At 42.1% G+C, this 23,977-nt stretch overlaps 1 protein-coding gene and 1 long non-coding RNA gene across 2 annotated transcripts; both read right to left on the bottom strand.

The window, feature by feature from the left end:
- Positions 1–4,772: 4,772 nt before the first annotated feature.
- On the bottom strand, positions 4,773–5,536 carry LOC133971295 (uncharacterized). The gene is made up of 3 exons (XR_009924369.1): positions 5,419–5,536; positions 5,217–5,306; positions 4,773–5,110 (listed from the first exon to the last, which is right to left on the bottom strand). It is a non-coding gene; the product is annotated as an uncharacterized LOC133971295 (long non-coding RNA).
- A 7,241-nt stretch (positions 5,537–12,777) lies between these two features.
- On the bottom strand, positions 12,778–18,187 carry LOC133971637 (germ cell nuclear acidic protein). Its single transcript, XM_062409071.1, has 6 exons — positions 17,290–18,187; positions 14,820–14,983; positions 14,472–14,540; positions 13,514–13,565; positions 13,139–13,175; positions 12,778–13,049 (listed from the first exon to the last, which is right to left on the bottom strand). The coding sequence occupies exons 1-6, from the start codon at positions 17,741–17,743 to the stop codon at positions 13,013–13,015; spliced, it is 813 nt and encodes a 270-aa protein (XP_062265055.1). The 5' UTR covers positions 17,744–18,187; the 3' UTR covers positions 12,778–13,012.
- Between the last annotated feature and the right edge of the window lie 5,790 nt (positions 18,188–23,977).

The following is a 23,977-nucleotide window of genomic DNA, read 5'->3' as shown; positions in this document are numbered from 1 at the left end:
CGGCCCCTGGAAGCAAGATACACAATATCTTGACAAACGGACAACACTTTCAAATGCAAGTCGTCATCAATGTTGACATAATGATCCAGTGTTGGCTCCTCAGTGGCGCCTATAACCCAGCTAACTACATTACATTACATGTCATTTAGCTGACGCTTTTGTGGTGTTCAACCTGCAGCTGAACACCACTAAGACCAAGGAGATGGTGAGGGACTTTAGGGGGTCTCAGCCTCCTCTGCTCCCAGTCTCCATCGAGGGGGTCAGTGTGGAGGTGGTCAACACCTTCAAATATTTAGGAGTCCATATGGACAATAAACTGGACTGGTCAGCAAATGTGGATGCAATCTACAAAAAGGGTCAGAGCCGGCTCTACTTCCTGAGGAGGTTGAGGTCGTTCAACATCTGCAACAAACTCCTACGCATGTTCTACCGGTCTGTTGTTGCCCGCGTCCTTTTTTATGCTGTTGTGTGCTGGGGAGGGCAGCATAAAGAAGAGGGATGCAGGGCGACTGGATAGGCTGGTGAGGAAGGCGGGATCTGTTGTTGGCTCTGAACTGGACTGCCTCACAACAGTGGCAGAGATTAGGATCCTGAGTAGGTTGCGGACTATCTTGGACAATGAGCACAACCCACTTCACAAAACTCTCATAAGACAGAGGAGCGTTTTCAGTGGCAGACTCCTGTCACTGTCATGCTCATCCGAAAGGCTGAGGAGGTCCTTTGTCCCCAGGGCCATTCGGCTTCATAACACCACACAGAGGGAGAGTGGGGGGGGAGATCTTCCCGCCATGAGTTGACCATATTCGTGGCACCTATTGCACTTCTGTCCGTCCTTGAAGAGGGATCCCTCACATGTGGCTCTCTCTGAGGTCTCTATGTTTTTTCGTAGTTTTTCCTTACTCTTGTTGAGGGACCACGTAGGGGTTCAGTATCTTGACAAGAACACTTCGGCAACCTTCATGTTTAAGAATGCCCGCTCTACCCCCTTGGCCACACCGCCCCTGAGTAGATTGTATAGTGCAAGGGGAACAACAGTTTGTGATTCAGTGACATTCAAATTTTCCGAAGTTGGAGGCCATGGGCATGACATGCCAGGAGTCTCACTAAGATGTATTTTTAAGAACAACGCTGCTGTATATAGTGTCCTTACGTCCTCTTGTGTTGTTTGCCACTTTGTTGTCCCTTTTTCAGTCTCGCTGTCTGTGTGGCTCAACTCACTAGACAGTGTGGTTTCCCACCCTGATGGATAAGGTAGCCTGTCCACGAGTCTATCTGTTGACAGAGTCTCTGCAAAAACCAGCCCGCAGACGTTGTGCTTGGTGGGGATGTGAAACACCAGCTGGGGGAAAACAGTGACAATTCAAAGCCGAATTATAGTCCTGCGACTGCAACCGCGGAAGGCCACGCAGTTGCATCGATGGATTTTTTTTCGTTTATGCTTCTCGAATGTGTGGCGCGTGTTGCAACGCAATTATCCGCCAGAACACTAGGCGGAGTAACGTTGTTTGTCGAAGACAAAACACACAAAGAAGAGACGTCTTCTTCTTCGTCGACTGTTTATTTAGATCGCCACTCCGGCTCCTCATAGCCTATTTTCTGGCGGACAAATCCGCCAGTCAGTGACGGGTTATACAATTGGTCATACTTTCGGATCTCTTCTACCAAGTGCTCATCTATTTGGTCCATATTCGTTCTTCTAAATCGTACGTGATTTCCGCGTATTGTGGGGCATGAAACCGGAAACTAGACTCCGGACGGCAGGGCCGGTCTTTCCTACAGGCGACATAGGCGGTTGCCTAGGGCGCCATTCAGAGGGGGGCGCCAAAAACTGCGCAGAGCAAAAAATAAAATAAAATAAAAAAGGCAGAGTTTTTGGCGCCCCCTTCTCTATGTGGTATGGCCAAAAATATTGTATTTAATTACTCTGACAGTAATTTAAGTAGTTTCATTAGAGAAATCAGTAAATGACAGCAGCACTCAGGTGGAACGTTTGGCACGGGACCAGTTGCACCCCGTACTGTCAGATGCAGTCTGGATGAGGAACTGAATGCTCCGTGTCGTTCCTGCTGCTGCTTCCATCCTGTATTCTACAGGGTAGTAGTGGGTGAGAGTCACCTACGTTAGCTCCTAAAGCCTCGCTTGATCACCACGGGTGTCATTGAGACGTGTTGACTGGTAAAACTTAGAAACTCCGCTGGGCAGTGAGGAGAGACACTCGCGCACTAGGTGGGCGGGGCTACATTCGCCTGTATAGGTGTTTATTTTACCTGCACGTCGTCTTGCAGGCGGGTCGCGATAGTATATTGTTTACTTTACAGTGTGTAGTTCAGCTCCGACACACACAGACTCTGTAATTCATGTATTGTTATTGTGCCTTATAAAGACCAGTTATAAGCTAATGTTCAATAGGTCTATATTGTAAATGTTTATATTTCTTTATGAGTGAGGATGTATATTAAGATGTTTGGAGGAAAGAGACACCATAATAATTGAATGTATGTTATATGCACTTAAAAATGCAGTTACACTCAAAGAAATGCTTGTACTTGAAATTGTGTTTAATTTGAATAAGATGCAGTCTGGATGTGGAACTGAATGCTCCGTGTCGTTACTGCTGCTGCATTCATGCTGTATTCTACAGATATACTTTAATTAGATTAATTTAAAAAAAATGGATCTAACATTAGGGTAAAATGAGGCAAAAATTGAGGTAAGAACCTCCTTGGTGTTGTCAGAACATGCTAGCACATTGAGGCTTATGGTTAAAGTGTGTGTGTCCAAGCAACTTCGACGAAGAAAGAAATCATTTTGTAATAAGTTTTCGCGTGAGGGGGGGGGGGGGGCGCCAGGAGTGAAGCTTGCCTAGAGCGCCAAATGTGCTAGGGCCGGCCCTGCCGGACGGGATGTAGTAAGCAGACCAATCACAAGCCTTGCGGGCTGCGTGAGGCTCGCGTCGCTTTGTCATATAGTTAGAAAAATTGGCGGACGCACGCAAGCTACCAGAGGGCACGAAAGGGGCGTGTTGCATGTCTTTGGTGCATGCGTGCGTATACAACCCGACTATAATTTGGCCTTAAGAGTCACAGGAGTACCATCAAAAGCAGAGAGTGGTTGAGGTGGTACAAGACATTACAGGCTAGAACCAATCTGCCATACAGCACATTTAATACAAAAGATACCCAAGAAAGGCACAATACATCACAAACCACACCATACACACACACTACACATCAGCTCTTCTCCTCGTTGCCAACTGGTACATGTCTGTGCAAACAGCAAGACTTAAAAACTGTTTCTCCAAACAGGCCTGTCACACACATTTTGTGTAAAGCTGGCCTTGCACATGACAAATAATAAGACTTGAGAGAAAAATGCATTGCAGTTACCTGTAGTTTGAAGCATCAAGACCTTCATTTGCTTTCACCAGTTCAATGAGGGCCTTCCTCAGCTGGCCCATTCTCAGTAAGTCTTGGTTGACAAGCAGCCTGTGGACGAATGATCCTCTCACAAAATATTTTATAGCTGACATCAAACATGGGCTCATTCCATATGAATGAGAAGTAAAGAAATAAAGTGTTGTGATTGTGTGCACATACAACAGAATGCAGATTGAATGTTTACTTATAGGGGACATATTATGCCCATTTCACCACAGTTGATATGGTTCCTTGGGGTCTTAATGAAATGTCTGTAACATTTTTTGGTAAAAATACCACAAGGATAATTTAAAACAGCACCTTTTTACTCTGTCTAAAACAGCCCTCCTCAGATCGACCCGTTTTGAGGGCCACGCCCCCCTCTCACCCTGCCCCCATCTTACCCCACCCCCTTTCACCCCTCTCATCCCTCCCCCTTCTCATCCCTCCCCCCTCTCATGGAGGTGTAGGACATAACGTTTTTACCTCCATTAATTTTGAATGTGTTCTCACTACAGAATGCATTCAACATCTATAGGGCAGATTATGGGCCTTTATGTCTAAAAGGAATAGAGCAGTAAGTTTTTTTTTTTTTTTATGCATGAGATATCAGTCATTTCTGCAATAAAATTATGACTGAGGATTAAAATACATAAATTACTCTTCCCTCTGTATTACTTTGCTAACTGCTCATCTTACACGTGTCAATTGTTGACATGTTACATATCAAACATTAAAAGCACACAACTGTTTCTATAAACTTTTATTGTCAGAAAGATTGCTAGAAAGATTGCCACAGAGCTTTTTAATCATAGTTATTAAATGTACTGGCTGGGACAGAGGTAATAAATACAAAAAATACCAAGTATAATAAATACATTCATTACAAAAATACAATTTGTGCCATCAGTAGCTATACTGTAAACAAAGGAACACTTTATATTTGTGTGTCACCTTTTATTCTCTAATACAATGTGAACTTTGCTCAGCCGTTACAGGTATTTGGCGTACAGAAGCTTTGTGAGCTGGTGTTGAGGCCCTCTGGGCCGGAGAATCAGGGTGGTCCTGCCCTCCTGCTCGGTGCTCCAGATACGCAGAGTGTTCCCTGATGCTCAGGGAAGTTATACAGGGTTCAGACCTGCCCTTGATTGAAACTCGACACATAGCTGGCTATAACTTCCTGCTTGTCAGGTTTCTCATACTAGGCAGAGAGATCCTCAGGTTTTGAGATCTTCAGCACCTCATTCACATATGGGGCCGGGTCCTGAAAAACCTTGTGAAAGATGAGGTCCAACAGGTTATCCATGTTATCTGTAATACAAATTGGGGAAAAAGTTGGACATTTTGCACTTTTTTGTATTTTTTATTTTCTTTTTATAATTATATTATTCTATTTATCGTGAAGACGATAAATAAATGGTCTTTAAATCGTGAAGACCATTTAAAGACAGCAGTTAATTGATGTGATATTTATGTTTCACATACTGTTTGTACATTGTTTGGCTTTTAAATAGAGCCTGTAAGAATCATGGAAGATTGCATCTGCTTTCACCGGCTTTGCTGTGCACTCGCCCTTCTTATATATTACATCTGTCCCCAGCCGACACACAGGACACACCTCAAACAGCTCCAGGAGGCAGTTTTCATAGACAATATATGTGGGTGTCTTATGAACAGGGTTGGAAGATTCCATTCTATTAGAACGACAAAGATTTCACCAAAAGGCTGCAACAGCTAAAAAAGTGTAGGATGGTAATCTGTGATTGTTGAAATGTTTAGATTAAATATTGAGTCACTCACGTCACATCTTGTCCTCTCCCTCCTCCAAGCGTGGTCTCTTACAGCTGAGGTCCCAACACCGACATCAGTGCAGCACAGTTTTCTGTGTGCCTATGATAAAACAGACACAATATCCATGGAGTCACAACAAATGAGATGCTGTTACAACTTTAACACGGAGACACAATCAATGACATGACGAAGTAACTGAGGGTAAACAAACCTGTACTTTTGTAGTGAGGTCGCAGTGTTTTCATAGAAAGCTGCGTTCCATGTGTGCGCATCTTTGGTGGGTCCGTCTGGCATGCTACGTGATGTAGCCTATCACCATGAACAGATGTGCTTGCCTGAACATCAAAAGCAGCAATGTTATTCATGTTTGTCTACTGTCATGCATACAAGGATACAAGGACACATTTCCCCAAACTAGGGCTGGTAATGAATAATCGTTCTATTCCCGCACATTATGACAACAACATACTCCGGTATCTTGAACGAGCAGCCATAGCAGCAGCTGCAGCTAGTTGTGCTCTCCACGCTCCCCCCCGCCCGCGTGTCCTCCCGTTAGTACTGTGCCGCTGATTTTTTTCCCACGGCAGCACTGGGCTGGAAGTTCGCTACGGCCGACACTCGTAGCAGCTACTACAAACTTCCGTAGCTAACTTCAAGCTCCAGCAGCTACAACCAGGGCTCGTAGCAGCTACTACAAACTTCCGTAGCTAACTTCAAGCTCCAGCAGCTACAACCAGGGCTCGTAGCAGCTACTACAAACTTCCGTAGCTAACTTCAAGCTGCAGCAGCTACAACCGGAGCTCGTAGCAGCTGCTTCAAGCATCCGTAGCTAACTTCAAGCTCCAGCAGCTACAACCGGAGCTCTTAGCAGCTGTTACAAGCATCCGTAGCTAACTTCAAGCTCCAGCAGCTACAACCGGAGCTTGTAGCAGCTACTACAAACATCCGTAGCTAACTTCAAGCTCCAGCAGCTACAACCGGAGCTCTTAGCAGCTGCTACAAGCATCCGTAGCTAACTTCAAGCTCCAGCAGCTACAACCGGAGCTCGTAGCAGCTACTACAAACATCCGTAGCTAACTTCAAGCTCCAGCAGCTACAACCGGAGCTCTTAGCAGCTGCTACAAGCATCCGTAGCTAACTTCAAGCTCCAGCAGCTACAACCGGAGCTCGTAGCAGCTACCACAAACATCCGTAGCTAACTTAAAGCTCCAGCAGCTACAACCAGAGCTCGTAGCAGCTACTACCGGGGTTCGTAGTAGCTGCTAAGGGGCTCGTAGTAGGTGCTACGGCCCCTCGAGCGGAGGGAGAGCGTGGAGAGCACAACACTCAAGAACCTGCCATGTGATCACCGTTCACCGTGGACTCGCCAGCCGTCCTCGATTAATAAAAACTCCTGTAAAGTCTCTACCTATCCCCCACCACTACATACTAGCCCCCCACCCCCTCACACACACGGCACAACATGCTAACGGCACTAGCCTCCACACAAAATGTCTAAAAGAAGCAAATACCAGAATTATAAAAAAAAAATACTTACATTTCCCTCGTCTTCAGTATTGCCATGGAAAGATGGCACCGACCCCTCTTTCAATAACAACCTTTTAGAGAACCCAGCGTTATATTGGCCCAGGTTGATAAAACAGTCCGATTCAAAGTGGTGGCAGGAACGTTGCCATCATATATGAACTCAATCCATCTCAATCTTGTGTCTTCTGAAGCTGGAGTCACATGAAGACATGTTTGCAGCCGACCACCGATTCATGCTGCTAGTTAGCTAATCCAAGTGTTTCCAAGGCTTGCAAGAATGAAATCACTCAATCAATCAATCAAATTTTATTTGTATAGCCCATATTCACAAATTACAATTCATCTCATAGGGCTTTAACAGGGTGTGACATCCTCTGTCTTTAACCCTCAGCAAGAGTAAGGAAAAACTACAAAAAACCCTTTTAACAGGGTAAAAATATGTAGAAACCTCAGAGAGAGCCACATGTGAGGGATGCCTCTCCCAGGACGGACAGAAGTGCAATAGATGCCACGTGCAGGAGAACATCATCAATAATCAAAGTCTCTAGCAGCATTGATGAAGCACAGTCCATGCTCAGCAACCATCTAGACCACGATCCACCATCCAGACCAGACGCCACTTCAGTCCTCAGTCACCGTCCACCGCCGCCCACCAGGAGGACCCATCACAAGCCACCACTGCGGTCCTGGTCCACCGCCCGTGCCCAATGCCAACGCGACACAGGGTCCGCCACCAGCACCACGATCAGCCCACATGACTCAGAATCCGCCACACTGGATCCAACACCGCGACCCCCGGTGCGAGATCCACAAACCGTAATCCATGGTGCGGCCACAGAGGCCCTGGATCTGCGGGTGATAAAGCAAAGGGATTCCGGGGAAGGGGGATAGGGATGGAGAAGAGGAAGGAGAAGCTGGAAAGAGAAGCTCCGTGTGTCATGTGTCATAAAATAGAACAAGTAACGTTCTGGCGCACTAATTAGCTCTAACTATAAGCTTTATCAAAAAGGAAGGTTTTGAGCCTACTTTTAAACGAACAGATGGTGACTGCCTCCCGAACTGAAAGTGGTAGATTATTCCACAGCCGAGGGGCTTGATGGCTAAAAGCTCTGGCTCCTACTCTACTTTTAGAGAATTTAGGGACGACAAGTAGGCTTGAATTCTGGGAGCGGAGTGCTCTAGTGGGTTTATAAGGTATTAACAGCTCTTTAAGGTATAAAGGCGCTATATTATTAAGGGCCTTGAAGGTGAGGAGGAGAATTTTAAATTCTATTCTAGATTTAACTGGAAGCCAGTGTAGCGATGCTAATATTGGAGAAATGTGCTCTCTTCTCTTTGTTCTCGTCAGGACACGTGCTGCAGCATTTTGGACAAGCTGTAGAGTCTTTAACGACTTCCTGCTGGAGCCTGATAAAAATGAATTACAATAGTCCAGTCTCGATGTAACAAAGGCGTGGACTAGTTTTTCTGCATCTTTTTGTGAAAGGACATGTCTAATTTTTGAAATATTACGCAAGTGGAAAAAAGCGGTCCTAGAAATTTGTTTTAAGTGACTATTAAAGGATAAATCAGGATCGAAGATCACTCCCAAGTTCCTGACTGTTTCATTGGAAGCAAGGGCAATGTCGTCTAGCGCAGCTATATCATTAGATAATGCATCTCTAAGCTGTTTGGGGCCAAGTATTATAACCTCTGTTTTGTCTGAGTTTAATAAGAGAAAATTGCGGGTCATCCAGGTTTTTATGTCCTTGAGACATGTTCGAAGTTTAGTTAATTGATTACTTTGTTCAGGTTTTATTGACAAATATAACTGGGTGTCATCCGCATAGCAGTGGAAATTTACCGAGTGTGTCCTGATAATGTTTCCTAGTGGAAGCATATATAATGAGAATAAAATTGGGCCGAGCACAGAGCCCTGTGGAACACCATGATTAACTCTGGTGCGCACAGATGACTCATCATTAATTGCACAAATTGGGAGCGATCAGAAAAATACGATTTAAACCAGTTAAGGGCGGTTCCATTAATGTTAATTAACTGTTTTAGTCTTTGTAATAAAATTTGATGGTCAATTGTGTCGAATGCTGCACTGAGATCTAACAGAACGAGGACAGACACAAGTCCCTGATCTGAGGCTATTAAAAGGTCATTAGTGACTTTTGCCAAGGCTGTCTCTGTACTGTGATTGGCTCTAAACCCCGATTGAAAGTCTTCATATATATTATTTTCCTGGAGAAACTCACACAGCTGATTGGCTACCACTTTTTCTAAGATTTTAGAAATGAAGGAGAGGTTAGATATTTGTCTGTAATTGGCTAAAATGGCTGACACCGGTGGACAGTGCTTCTATAAAGTGGGAGGGTCCATCTAGGGGTGGGTCGAGTGGTAGTGGGGGAGTGCATAGAGCTATGGGGGAATGTACTAAATGGGCATTTTTCGACTATGACGTCTATTTCGGGGGAAATTCCATTGGACGCACTTTAGCACATAGTTTCTGAAATAGAGGAACCACAACAAAACGCGGGAGTGATTTTTTTCCAGAGTTTTTGGGACGGTAGACATGCCAGATACCCAAACTAATGTGTAGAAGCACTACAAAAGTGGAATTTTCATAATATGTCCCCTTTATATAATGTAAAGTTAGTAGCTCCTTGAAATGCAATATAATAAATAACTTACTGTCCTTTCTCTGGTTTTTCAGGCCTCGTCAAAAACCTGGTGTACTGATTGTAACAGCCTTTGTGGTACTGCACCTCCAGAGCCACACAGTCTTTGTCTTTTCTATGTATTAGAATACTCTGGTCTTCCTTCAACTCAGCAGCTTTCTGCAATTGGCCTTAACGAAACAAAAAGGATAGCTCAATGAGTTTGTTGACATATCTCTCACACATAATTTTACCTTTCAGTCACTCTACAACAGTGTGTTTGTGTGTGCGTGTGTATGTATGTGTATGTGTGTGTGTGTGTTTTTGTTTATTTGCTGTTAATGTTTCAGCCTTTGCGAGAGGATCCCTTTGTCATTTTCCTGCTCAATTGATTAACTTGCAAATTATGTACAGCGCAGGAAAGACGGGGCCAGAGCCTGCGATTGGCAGCCCTGAGCTGGATCGCAGTTTCTTTGTTGGAGTCGTGCTGCTAGAAGTCGATGGAATGGCCTTGTGGTCTTCCGTAGCTTCTTGCCTCTCACGTGCGAGACGTCTTTCCACCTTTGTGATGGCATTTTTGTCTGTAAATCTACAGTAGCACGTGAGATGGAAGCCAGCATCCTCGGGAATATTGTCAAACTCCACATCAACACAGTGTTTGAAGTTCTCAGCCACATCCCGACACTGCGCCTTCAACCCGAGCCACTTTTGTAGGCTTGTCCTGTACGTATTCCATCGAGTAGTGGTGAAATAATTTACCTCCTCGTGCTTGACTGAAGTAAAATGCATATGACAATGTTTGCTTTTCGTTTTATTACACTCTGGTGTATTTTCTGTGTCATGGTGGCCGCCCTCTTGCCAGTCTGTTGACAAAGAGCAGCTACCTCATTGATTTAGCATGATCACGTGTCGAACCGTGCCACCAATCGCGGCCAAAATCTTATTACGCTCTGAAACAACTAGTTCTGCATAAAACATAGACGCATCGACAATCGACTGGAATTTCAGCGACAAACTTTTTTTGGGTAGCTTTGCACGACTTGTTCTTTTTTATGAACTAAAGATTGTGTAGATGCCAGACTGTGGAGCGGGAATCATTTTTTAAAAGACTTTTAGTGGTTCACCTTGCGGCCTATAAGCAGCACTGTCTTGATAGCTGTTTGCTCTGATGTTTTCCCTTATTGTTTTTATTCCTCTCAATTTGTGCTTTATTTAATATAGATGGTGTCCTTTACTTACCTCATTCCATTGTGTTTGCCAGTCTGTCATGATGTTGCTCTTAACTACTGCTTTAGCCTCAACCTTAATGAAAGCTACCTCCATTACTCTCTCCTGTTTTAATGATTGCAAGAGAATGTGCCTTTTTATTGCCCTCGAGGCCCCTATTAGCTAGGCTCCACATGAACCTGATTTCTGTTAGTGTGGGATGTAATCCGTCTTGTTTATTTCATAGAGTATGTCTGGTTTGTTGTTAGATGATATGGTCTCTAATGATAACAATGCTGATAGTGATTGTGAAAATGGCCTCAACCAGCCGGCTGGTGTCAGGCCACCTTGCTGGGCCGCTCCGAGTTCCCACCATACATGCTGTCACTAGGTAAAGGCATGTGTTTACAGAAATGATAGAAATTGCCATATTAAGGTTGCAAAGGAATATAGCTGGTTTCTACAAATACACCACTTCATGTGTTGCACGCCAGGGTAGTGGGAGTGCCTTCTTGAAAATCCTTATTGTGCACTGGTCACTTTAGCGTGATGGCTACACCACAGGGCCATTGTCAGCATTAGGGAGGATCTCCCCCCTGTCCCACAATCTCCTCCACCTTGGCCACGGTGATGTAAACCTTGGTGTAGCACTTGATGAGACAGTGAACCAGACGGATGACATGCTGGTAACCAGAAGCACAGTCAGGGCCCACGTTCATCTCTGAGGAACAGAAATAAGACACAACACATCTATTCGTAACTTCCACATCAAACGACAACAACCTTATTAACATGAGATGCATTGTCAAAAAGCCTGAGCTGAACAAACTGCCGACCTTCAGGTTGGAGGACGACCACTCTACCCCTCAGCCACAGCCACCCTACGGTAGCTTCTATTAGCTGCTATTTATGTCTCCATTGTTTTCAGACAAGAGTGAGATCATTGAACAGAGATAGTTAATATTCAGTTCTTCTGTGTCAAAGACAAAACTTCTATTATAACAGCGAGAGGAGAGAAAAAAAGATCATTCATAATGTAAAGTGAAGGAGAGTCACACTGCCAGCTGCTTATCTCAGGGTCTTTTCGCTGTGACTAAGTGAATCAGCAGAACATCTGTCTTCTCCTGGTTTTTGTTATTACCTGTGTACATGTAGGAAGCAGCTTTTCAAGATAACAAACTCAGGGTTCTTGCACAATGATTTTTAAAATCTCTTTTAGAATGCAGTAAAAGTGTTGTTTGAAGGGGTAGTTCACCCAAAACCTACTTCACTCATCATTATCTACTCACCACTATACCGATAGAGGGGTGGGCGAAGTCCACAAAACAGCTTTTAGCAGCTGATTCTGATACAATTGAAGTAACTGGTGACAAAGACTTCAGGCATAAGCTTTTATGTTCTCCTGTATCCTCCTTGCGTGCATATATGCATGGACACACCGGAAAACCGCACACACTATAGCCAAAGGGAACACGCAGCGTGCGCATTCGCATTGCTGATGTTGCCCTAATAATCAGAACAATTTCAAAGGCGCCTTGCACTCCATGCTCAGGCCCTAATAATCAGAAGATTTCAAAAATAATGTCAACAGGGAGTTTATCAGGATTGAACATTTATCTAGGGCTTAGGAGTAGATGGGTTGTCATTCAACCAGAAGGATAGCAGTTCAATTGTAGTCTTCCCCATCTGCATGCTGATGTGTCCTTGGGTTCAGATACTGAACCCCTAATGTCTCCTAATTTAAAAAAAAAATGCTGCCCATAGATGCACCTTATGAATGTGTGTGTGAATGGCGATAAACTGTACTGTAAAGCACTTTAAGTGGACATCAAGACTTGAAAGGTAATGTATAATATGGACCATTTACCATTTATGAGCAAAGATGTGATAGGCCACGTCCACTTTTACCAATCAATATGGCAATACTTGACTACAGAGTATAATCACCCAATATTGTTTCGGCTGAAAATGCTTTGGGAGGCCTATTTACAACTAAGAAGGGTCCCAAGTCTAAAGTCATAAAAGTCCAAAACTCTTTCACCAGTCTGCTCAAAATGGCCAGTTTTTTTTTTACTTCTTGGAACATATTGGCTTCATCAAGGATCCAATCAGCAGGAAATGTTTCATTTTCTTTCATTGAAAACAGAATTTTATATTCTATTGAGATTTTCTTACATCAATAAAGCAATCAGTAAAATGTCTCTTTTTTTATTTAAAATATCCCAAATATGACGTCAAATATATTATTTTCCTTAAAGGTATGACTTTGATTTGGCAGTTTACAGAACACAAATATATTAAGTTACGTCTTTAACAATTGCATTCATTGTAAGCAAGCATGACGATCTCAAGGGAGAAGACTTTGAAAATCAGTGGTGAAGGTGTAACACAAATTCTTGGCCATATGGTGGCAGCATGTGGTTGGGCTTAGTTGTCATCATCATCAAACACATCAGCCACAGTCCTTTGGATTGAGAAAAAGTGTTGTTACAGTATGTAGTTTAATTAATGTTTTAACATTAACAGACTTTCAATTCAGTAAATGTGTCTTACTTGTAGATTGATCCAGTCACTTCATCAAGAAAACCTCCTGAAAAAGGAGGACAAGTAAGTGTGAGCTGGAGCATTGGTCATCAAACCCACAAAGTCTTACATTTCTCATTAGAGGGGAAACTGTTGGCTTGCACTTTCATCCTGTAATATGTTTCTGTTTATATGAAACTTTCCTTTGGTAGTTCTTGTTTGGTCACCTTTGGCCCCTCAACTTAACCTGCAGCTATTATTGTTTTTCAGTGGGACTGATCTCTTTTTAACTATGAGCCAAGCCCAAAGCACCAAGTTTTTTATTTACAACAGAAGTAATTGGGCCACAAGAAAGCTTTCTTTTTGTAATATGATACTGTGAAAAGGAAATCTTTGTTTACTTACCAGGCTGGCAAAGAGTTTGGCAAATGGGACATACATTACAGAAACTGCACATCTGTGAACAAGAAACGCACATTTAAACAGTTCCATAATATCACAAACAAATCCTTCAACTTAAATGTATCTGTTATTGACTTTGCTTAAACTAATCTATATGTGGTTAGTGTTTTGGAATAGTCATTAATAAACAAAACAATGATGAAAACTGGTCATATTTAGGAATCACTGGTCTCCTGTGTGAAAGTCCTATATTTTATCAACAATCATCTTCCACATCTCATCTTAAAGGAACATTATGCCACTTTTACTGAGAACAAGCGCCCTCTGCAGCCACATGTGGTGATTAGTTTAGTAGGGCTCAATATCTGTATGATGAATGGTTTTCATGTAGAGAAAAACAAAGCCAATCAATCTCTTGACCAACTCTGTATTCCCACTCACTGAAATGAAAAGCAACTGAATTGTAAATATGCCTAATGATCCCTTGCTTCCTGAACTGGAAGCACTACTGCTGTAACCAATACACTTAACTCTTTAGTGTTTAAAATTTCCTTGTAGAATTTTTTTAATAAATGCAGTTTTTTTATGACTTCTCATTCTTTTGACTGATCTACAACTAGGCAATATTCTTTGAGTTGATTAGCCTCATTCTGGCTATTTAATATCATTAAGTTAAACATTTCTTGCAGCAGATCCTACCCAATCACCAAAATGGATTGAGGGACAAAAATCTTTAAAGCTGGCCTCATTGATTTCATTAAGGGAATTCTCGAGTCTTGTTTCATGTACGGCTGGCTTCTCCTGCAGTGATTGTAACTGTTAATTGGGTTAGGCTTAACCATTGTATTATTATTAATTTATTTTCACAATGTATTAACTGTTCATTGTACCCTAAGCACCATTGTAATGTGGGTCTTAATCCTCAATATGTTTTCCGAGGCTTAAATAAATATTTACTCACCTTGCAGTCATCACAGTGTTCAGACTTTTCACCGTCTTCACAAGGACATTTTTCACATATGTCACAGTGCTGGAAGAAGACACATTTAGTCAAAAATAAGTATAGGGAGCAGATCATCAGAGAGGTTTGCATTAGGCATGATTATAACTAATAGAGTGGGACCATGTAGAGAGCTGGATATTACTTTAATTTGAACTTAAAGAAACAAATCTCAGCTATTTTATCATTAGCTAAATTAGTTTTCTTCACTGCGAATTGATTGTTTTATTTTTTATAATTTCACTGATATCGGTTCTTTGAGGCTCAAGGTTACTGAGTTTTGGTGACTTATAATAATTACAGACATACCTTACAGAATTCACAATATGAGCACACAGAGCCCTTGTGATAAGCACCACCATCGCCATTGTTGTCGTAGTCGTCGTCATCGTCGTCGTCATCGTCATCGTCATCGTCATCGTCATTGTCGTCGTCATCGTCATCGTCTTCATCATCATCATCTTCATCATCATCTGCACATAATATTGATAGTAAATGTATTACTTCTAGACTGAAATACTTGAACAGCTCTAATACTCAATGTTACATCAAAACACACAAATCACTAAGCGATGCTAGTTATAGTTATATTCATGAAATAGAAGCACAAATACAAAATCTCTTGTCTATCCATCACTCTCAGCACTTTCCAACTTACTGATCACTAGATTACCCCACAGTATATTCTCTACCTCCTGAGCCATGTTGTCCAATTTAAATGTAATTAGCTTTCAAATTGCACCACTAAGACAAATTAACAATTACATTAATTTGCCATGTTTTCTTTAAATTCTTAGTGTCTGGTACAAACTTACTACCCTAAATCTAAATACTCAATAACACTTTCCCATGATGATGATCATTTATGAGATGATTTGGGAATGACTTGTGAGAATGGTTTATGTTTTTAAAATCACCACAAAAATTCGCCCAGATCTGTATCGTGGTCCTCATTGGGATTAAGGTGTTGCAGACATGCAACATTTGTAACCTGACCCTCACTATTGGCTGCCCCGGCCCCAACACACCCATAGACACACACAGAGGACAAACTCCATATAGAACAAACAGTAGTCAGAAGAGATACGTACGCACAGATTTAAAACCAAACATATTTGTTCATATTTCTAGTTAAAGTGGATTTATCTTTACAATATTCTCTGTCTTTGATAAAAGAAATGCATTTGAGCAGCGCATGATCATTTGATTTATTTAATGAATGAAAGTAAGGTTAAAGGCATATGGACAGTGGTGATTGTAATATTTTGCACATATGAATGTTCATATTCGTCACAAATCACAGTTTAGCTATACAAAACAAAAAAGCTGACAACCATTTCATCTCTTGACAATATAATATTTGAAAAAAAAATTACTACTTCCTCTATACAAAGAGATGTTTCTCTCTTTTTCCAAATGCTCTCTCCCTGGATGTCTAAAAAATCATCCAAAAATCCACTTTTGTTACATTTCATAACAGATGAGAAGTTAAACATATCTTCAGCTTGGTTTACAAATGACTCAAATATACCTAATTCCTTATATCATTGCCAAATACACAAAGAATGGTAATGGGAAAACTGCATAAAACTCAAAACAAATACCATCATGTAAGCAACTGAAATGTCATCCAAAGTTCTAATTGTATCTAATGATTCAGAACATCAGCATTTTAGAAAATATAAAGAGGTAACATTATTACATTATTCATAGATACATTGAAGGTTAATATTTAATCTTATCTGTGTTGAGTTATTTTACGAGTGCACAGACCAGATTTGAAGATTAAGTTCTCTGTATTACATGCCTTTTCAACAGACAGCGGAATACATGTTCCACAGAGAAAGAAAGAGATTGAGATATATGGAGAAAGAGAGAAACCTGACATCTGTTGGTATTCTAAGCTTTTTAAATGAACACATTTAGGTAGTGGACCTCCTGCACCTCCCCTCATGCTTTATTCCCCCTCTGTCTGTTTTCCTGGAACCAGGCCCCCCCCAAGCTACCTCCAATATCACTGTCTCTCTCTCTTTCTCTGTAGTTTCACAAAAAGACGCAAATGCATGTCAATCTGATCCAAAACAAACGAGAAAGGAAGATCCTGGTGGAGGAATCATTCTGGAGGAACCATTCTTTCAAACAAAACACAAATCAAAAGATCTTGGATTAGTGACTCCAATGACTGATTCCCAAGTCAGGCTTGGTTTGTGTGAAATAGTTTTTTTGTTCTTTCTCTCTCTCAAATCAATGCTTCTGTAGTCCCCAAGTTCATATCTAGTGTACTGTACGAAGGACCTTGGACAGTTGGACTTCAGGTGGGCCAGTTCAATTTCCCCAGAGTGCTCATAACTCTAGTTAAGCAGGGAAAAGAACACAGTGTCAGAGACAGCAAGGAAAATTAACAGCTGGAAAGGGGTGTAGGAGGGACTTTGATTCTGTGACATTAAATAAGAACTAAAAAAGAGATGATGAGGTTGTAAGAATGTGTAAAAGGAAGGTGGCTAACATCTGTCTTACCCCCTATCCTTCACACAGTCTTGTAATGTGCATGCACATTTTTGTACTTGAAATGCACCAACTGCACATCAAAGCATCATCAAAGCATCATCCATCAAAGCTGTGGCCCTAACAAATAGCATATTGCCAATAAACATTCTTTGACAGCTGATGCTTTAACAGTCTACAGTGTGCCCTAGGTGTAAATGTTTTGATATATGCCAACACAAATAGACAAAAACAAATAAGAACTCAGAAACGGCTGCATTTTAAAGTGTCTGACCTCCATGTTCGTCATCATCATCATCGTCATCATCATCGTCGTCGTCGTCGTCGTCGTCGTCGTCGTCGTCGTCGTCGTCGTCGTCGTCGTCGTCGTCGTCGTCGTCGTCGTCGTCGTCGTCGTCGTCGTCGTCGTCGTCGTCGTCGTCGTCGTCGTCGTCGTCGTCGTCGTCGTCGTCGTCGCCGTCGTCGTCGTCGTCGTCGTCGCCGTCGTCGTCGTCGTCGTCATCATCGCCATCATCGTCATCATCGTCATCATCGTCGCTTTCATCATCATCGCCTTCATCATCGTCGCCTTCATCATCGTCGCCTTCATCTTCGTTGTCGTCTGCCACTAGACCTTGTTCAGAGCGGAATGGTAGATCTTGCGCCTTGGCAGTTGGAGCCAGTGGAGTATGGAAGGAGCAGAGCAGCGCCAGAAGCAGCGCAAGAATACATTTTCTCATTGATGCCATGTTCAAAGCTGCAACCGGGCCAATTACTGAAGAATTAACCTGAAATACTGCTAGAGTCCAGCACTGCAGCTCTTTGCCTATTTGTCCCACACACAACCTCACAAATTAAAACCAACTCACTAGCACACAAATAAATATTTGCTACAGCTGGGGATGGACACCAATTATAATGGTATCCAATAGACAAGGTCCAGGGGAGATAAGATCATCCAAGCTGAGATCCACAAACTTGTTCCCAAGTCCGAGCAAAAAAGATCCTTAGAAAAAAAGGGGGTCCCCCCTTTGAATCTGGGAAAGCAACAAGACAGGGTGTTGTTTAGTCCAGTGCAGTACTTGTGTGATCAGCTTGCAATAAGGAGCTGAGAGGAGCACTGTCAGTAACTGGTCAATGCTGGCGACATAAAGAGGACCACAGTGAGAGTGACAGAAAGAGAGTGAGACCTTCCAATGGGGTAAGCTTGGAGGGGGTGGCAGTCAGATTGACAGACAGGGGCAAATGCTCTTGGCCAGGCTTGCACTGTCCATAGGTTAAGTTACTCAGAGAAGATGGGAGTGATTGGAGAGGGGTATAAGGAATACAAGCTTTTCCATCATCATCAAATCTTCAAGTTTAACTTTAGAAGAAAATGCTCACGCGTACACTAAAGAGGACCACAGATGCAGGCCATACAGAGATGACCATATAATGTGAGGAAAAGGAGAGGGATCAGTTGGTTTGGAGCTAGAATAACATGCAGTTATATTTATCCTCTTAAAGGATGTTAGTAATGTTTCACGATTGCCTTAAAGAATGAATTGAGGGACAAATCCGAATCGCTTGGCAATTTCATGTGCACTTGCACTTGTTCTATCATCTAGTGAAACAGACAATGGTGGGGCTATATGTACACATGTAAAGAGGTTCCGTAAAAAATTAAAAACAGCTCCGTGGCACTCTTGTGTTTCCCAAACTGTCACTTTAAATTAAAACAAACCATACAGTATTCTGCACAATCATCCAAAGGGAACCTAATTCTGGAGACATTAACCTGGTATAACCACTCTGATATGGTGGACAGTTTGCCATATAAATTTCTGGACAGATTCATGGGCCTAATTTGACAAATTTAGGCTTTTCCCCTGCCCTCAGCACAACATAGCTTTTGTTCAGTCATTTTTATTGTGGTTAGGGTTAGCACTAACCCCAACATCATATTGTCAGCGAGGCCTCAAATTGTGGGTCACAGCTACAGGAGCTGTGTCTTAAAGCTTCCCTATTGCCATCATGCTGATGTAGCCAGTGTATATGCACAACCAAGCACATATTTCAAGCCTAGACTGTGATCTCTACCCAATCTACTTGTCTGTCCCTCCTTTTACATGTTGCCCCCAAAATAGATGGATTTCTGCAGGGAGGAGTTGACAACCATTCTATTTAAAACCATACACTGTCAGAGTCAGTGTAATGTGAGCCTCCCTGGCTCTGTCTATGGGGAACCAGTACACCCTCTGTCAATTCTCATCGACACGAGCGTGAAGAAAAAAGACAATGACAGACACATCAAAAACAGCTCCTTAACCAAACTTCCATTAAGAATTAATCAAAATAAGTACTTTTTCAGATGCCAGACATGCCCACTCTACTTGCCCCATTTTGTGTGTTCTCTGAAGGAAACTCACATTGTGACTTAAAAGGTAAATAGCTAAATCTAAACAATATTATGATATGCCTTTTGATTTAAGACTTCAGGCTGATCTTGATATTTTACAAAACTGTAGCTTCCTGTACCTATTGTTGTCTCTTCACCATATATTCATTGGTTTAACTGAGAGCCCAATACGTAAGTATTGAAGTTTAATGTGCTGTACAATAATTTTTCTGAACTGTCAATTAATTACATTATTATTTCTGGAACTTGTCACAGGTCTGCATTTCATTAATGCAAAACTGTGACACAAACTAGGTAGAACATGAAGGTGTATGATTTGGTCTAGACCTGTTCTTGATTCACATATAATACCTACGTTAAGTGAAACAGTTAATTTAAAAGACTACACAGCCAATAAATGCCTTGTATTAAGCTATTATATTATAATAATGCTATTCACTGCTTTAGATAGTAAATAAGTCCATAATTCTGTTTCGATTGGTGATAGATTAGTTGCATTGCAAAAAAGCAGAGTTTGAAAGACTAAAGGACAGAAAGAAGAAGGTCAGATCAAGATGCAGACTGCAAAGTGGCTGAAAGTGGAGATGAGCTCAGACATGCCAAAGACATTTCCTCTCTCTTAGTTTGGAACACTGACTCTGTCTGCATTGACCCACTTGACCCATTTAGTTAACTGCCACTACCGTTTGATTGGATATTGACATCTGAGTTGAGACCCGAACACACAACTTTATTAATTATAAAATGCATAGTTAAAAACATAAAGAATGGGTGTTATTTAAGGTTTCAGGCAGGGTGTTGTGAGGTGAAGGGATGATACTGCTTCAACCCATTCATGAACCAGATCTAACATTCCTCAGCCTTTGCCTCCCTGAATCTGATACAGTGCTAAATCTAACTAAAGCTCTTTCCATTTAAGGGCAGTCTAAAGTGGGAAATCACCGTCCATGATAAAATTACACAGGGGGACTGGTGTGTGTGTGTGTGTGTGTGTGTGTGTGTGTGTGCGTGTGTGTGTGTGTGTGTGTGTGTGTGTGTGTGTGTGTGTGTGTGTGTGTGTGTGTGTGTGCGTGTGTCAACTTCAACTTTATCGTCCCAGACGGTAAATTGGTTTTGCAGCCAGGCAAAAATGAAAAAGAAACATGGCCTCAGACTCCGACACAAAAAAGAAAAACATTTCAATACATACTCTACATACATCACATAACAGCAGAAAACTAAGAACTTGTAAATCATCAATAAAACCAAATATAAGACCCTCATCAGGAGTGAAAGGGAAATGTCTAATGATTGATGATTGAAGATTACAATTTAATAGTTTGATGGCCTGATTTGTAACAATCAATTTTCAGCTTCGCAATTTTGAGTCGCACTTAGGCTTTGGTAATCTGTATATTTTGCCTGAGGGCAGCAGCTCAAATTCTGCAAAGAGAGGATGTCGAAGACACTTAAGATTTCTCATGCCTTAGTTGTAGCTCTCTTACCAAAGGTTAACGCTCCACCCTCCCATTATTGTTCAGTCTATTTCTGTCTTGTTTTGTGCAAATGACCTTCTTTCCTTTTTTCTTTTTGTCCCTACTGACACATGTCAAGCGCCCTTGGGTCTCTTGACAGGTGCTATATATTTTCAAGTTATTATTATTATTTTGACTACTTAGAACTTTGTATTTTCATGGAATATCATGAATTGTTATCGATGACAATACCCAGGTACAACCTCTCCATTGACAGCAGTTTGAATTGCTGAACATGACTTCATCCTAAAATCTATGCACATCTAACCATGTCTTTGGTTTTACTGATATTACATTTTTTATTCTATAAAATCATCCATCCCTGGGCCAGGCGCTGTGTCCTTCCCTTCAGAATAAGCCTTGCTGTTTGGGAACTTCTGCAGTTGTCAGTGTAAAAGATATCCAAATCTGTGAAAGGTAAAAACACTGTGGCAAACCAGTGGAGGAGAACAGCATATCAGACACAGAGCCTTTTTGAATGCCTTCATAACTATCGAAGTCGGGACCACATGTCTAAAATCACTGAGGCACTTAGGGGACCTGATTTTAGCTACAGGCACAATTGTTTGACTTTTCCACAGTGTAGGCACCTTTTGCTGATTTCTGGAACACTTTGTTGTGGAAAGTTAAAAGATAATTTACCTGCTTAGTGATTAAGTAGATGACCAGAGATATTGACAGGGCCAGGGTCTTATGAAATGCCTCTAAAAGTTGGTTGCGGCCAATTATTCAAATGTAACCGTGCAGAGGTAAGTCCAAAAATGTAGCGACGGTCTTAGTAAAGCTACAAGCCAGCCAAATCCCACTGAGACACATGAGAAAGAATTGTCTTACAAAGAAGTCCCACGACAGCAATAGCTCATTTAAATTTAACAGGGAAATAAAAACAATAAATTGTCTCACTTAGTAAAAGTGCAATATTCTAAAAAACACATACTGGTTATAAAATACTTAGACATTTATACATTTCCCTCATAAAACTGAGGAATGCAGCAGGGGCTAGGTGACTCCTCTTAAACAGATTAAAACCCAACTTTGTATAAATTTCATTGAGAATGTATTAAGATTCTCTATCTGTAAATTCCTCCATGCTTGCAACCCCAGATCTGTGTGACCTAGCCGCACTCATCTTGAAAAAGAAGTGAATAAACCTTCTACACCTGTCAATGTATCTCAGCTTGGCGGAGTTCTAAAGATACATCCAAATTGCTGTTTTGTTAATTCTTTAATCATTGATTTGGTCCAAGATTTTTTGATTGTTTTAGGTGTTCTGCCTGTCAGCTTTGAAAGAACCGAAAATAGTTGACAAGGTACTGTCTAAAGAGGTGGAGAAGGGCTCGGTGATGGGGCTATTTGATGAATCAGAATCAGAATCAGAATCAGAATCAGAAGTATTTTATTGCCAAGTAGGTTTACACCTACAAGGAATTTGCTCTGGTTGTTGGTGCTTACAATGAACATAGAGACATAAAACACAATAAATACAACATACATAGGAAAAGCAATAACAAATAGAAAACCAGTATATATTTACTGACTGTATACTTCTTATTTACTCACTTTTTTCCAATATTTATACAAAGTAGCATTTATTTGACATAAACATTTCTGAATAAAATATATGAAAGATAAAAGATATAAAAAGTGAAGTAAAAAGTAAAATGCAAAATGCAAAACAGTATACAGTGTCCGATTGCAATATGCAATGTAATACAGTATAATATAATATGAGATAATGTGTTAATTTATTAATTTAACACATCCTTGAGGTGTGGGGGTGGAATAAAAGTCTGAGTCAGGTGGGGGTCCCGGGCCTTGTTGATGAGGCCAACGGCAGCTGGGAAGAAGCTGGTCTTGTGGCGGGCGGTTTTGGTCCTGATGGACCGCAGCCTCCTGCCCGAGGGAAGAACCTCAAAGAGTTTGTGACCCGGGTGGGAAGGATCAGGCACAATCTTGCCTGCACGCCTCAGGGACCTCGAGGCAAACAGGTCCTGTAGAGATGGCAGATTGCAGCCGATTACCTTCTCAGCAGAACGGATGATACGCTGCAGCCTCCTTTTGTCGTTAGCGGTGGCAGCAGCGAACCAGATGGTGATGGAGGAGGTGAGGATGGACTCGATGATGCAGGTGTAGAAGTGCACCATCATTGACTTCGGCAGGTTGAATTTCTTCAGCTGCCGCAGGAAGAACATCCTCTGTTGCCCTCTTTTGGTGATGGAGCTGATGTTCAGCTCCCATTTGAGGTCCTGGGAGATGATGGTGCCCAGGAAGCGGAAGGACTCCGCCGTGACAACTTGGGCGTCTCTCAGGGTGATGGGGGTGTGTGGGGCTGGGTTCCTTCTGAAGTCCACAACCATCTCCATTGTTTTCAGCCCGTTGAGCTCGAGGTTGTTCTGGTCACACCAGGTCACCAGATGGTCAATCTCCCACCTGTAGGCGGACTCGTCCCCATCAGATCCTCCATTTCAAATATTTCGCATTTTTCTTTCTGGTATAGTGACTCGGAAATACTCACGTAAGCGTTTTATTTTACGTGAGGCTTGACAGCTAGGCGTTAAAGCAACGCCCTGGTAGGTGAAATTGGAAAGCTCTCTACCTTTATAAGGACAGGTGCGGGAAATTAGATAGATGGATAGATAGATAGATTATTTTATTCATCCCCGAAGGGAAATTAAGTCATCATAGCAGGGTGAGAGGGATTGTCCATGATTGCCAGCAGTTTTGCCAGCATCCTGTCCTCCACCACCTCCTCCAAACTGACAAACTTAGAGCCAACCACAGACTCTGCCTTCCTGATGAGTTTTCTCAGTCTGTTGGCGTCCTTTGCCTTGATGCCCGCACCCCAGGACACCACAGCAAAGAAGATGGTGCTCGCCACAACAGACTTGTAGAACCTCTGCAGCATCTTGTTGCAGACATTGAAGGACCTGTGCCTCCTCAGGAAATTAAGCCGGCTCAGGCCCTTCTTGTAGACGGCCTCTGTGTTGGTGGACCAGTCCAGTTTATTGTCCAGTGTGACAACTTCAGTTTTCTTCTGAAGTTGTCCTTGCTCTCCCTGATGCTGCGCTTGA

The sequence above is a fragment of the Platichthys flesus genome, chromosome 16 (genome assembly GCF_949316205.1).
Source record: "Platichthys flesus chromosome 16, fPlaFle2.1, whole genome shotgun sequence".
NCBI lineage: Eukaryota > Metazoa > Chordata > Actinopteri > Pleuronectiformes > Pleuronectidae > Platichthys > Platichthys flesus.
This window is presented reverse-complemented; position numbering and strand designations above follow the sequence as displayed.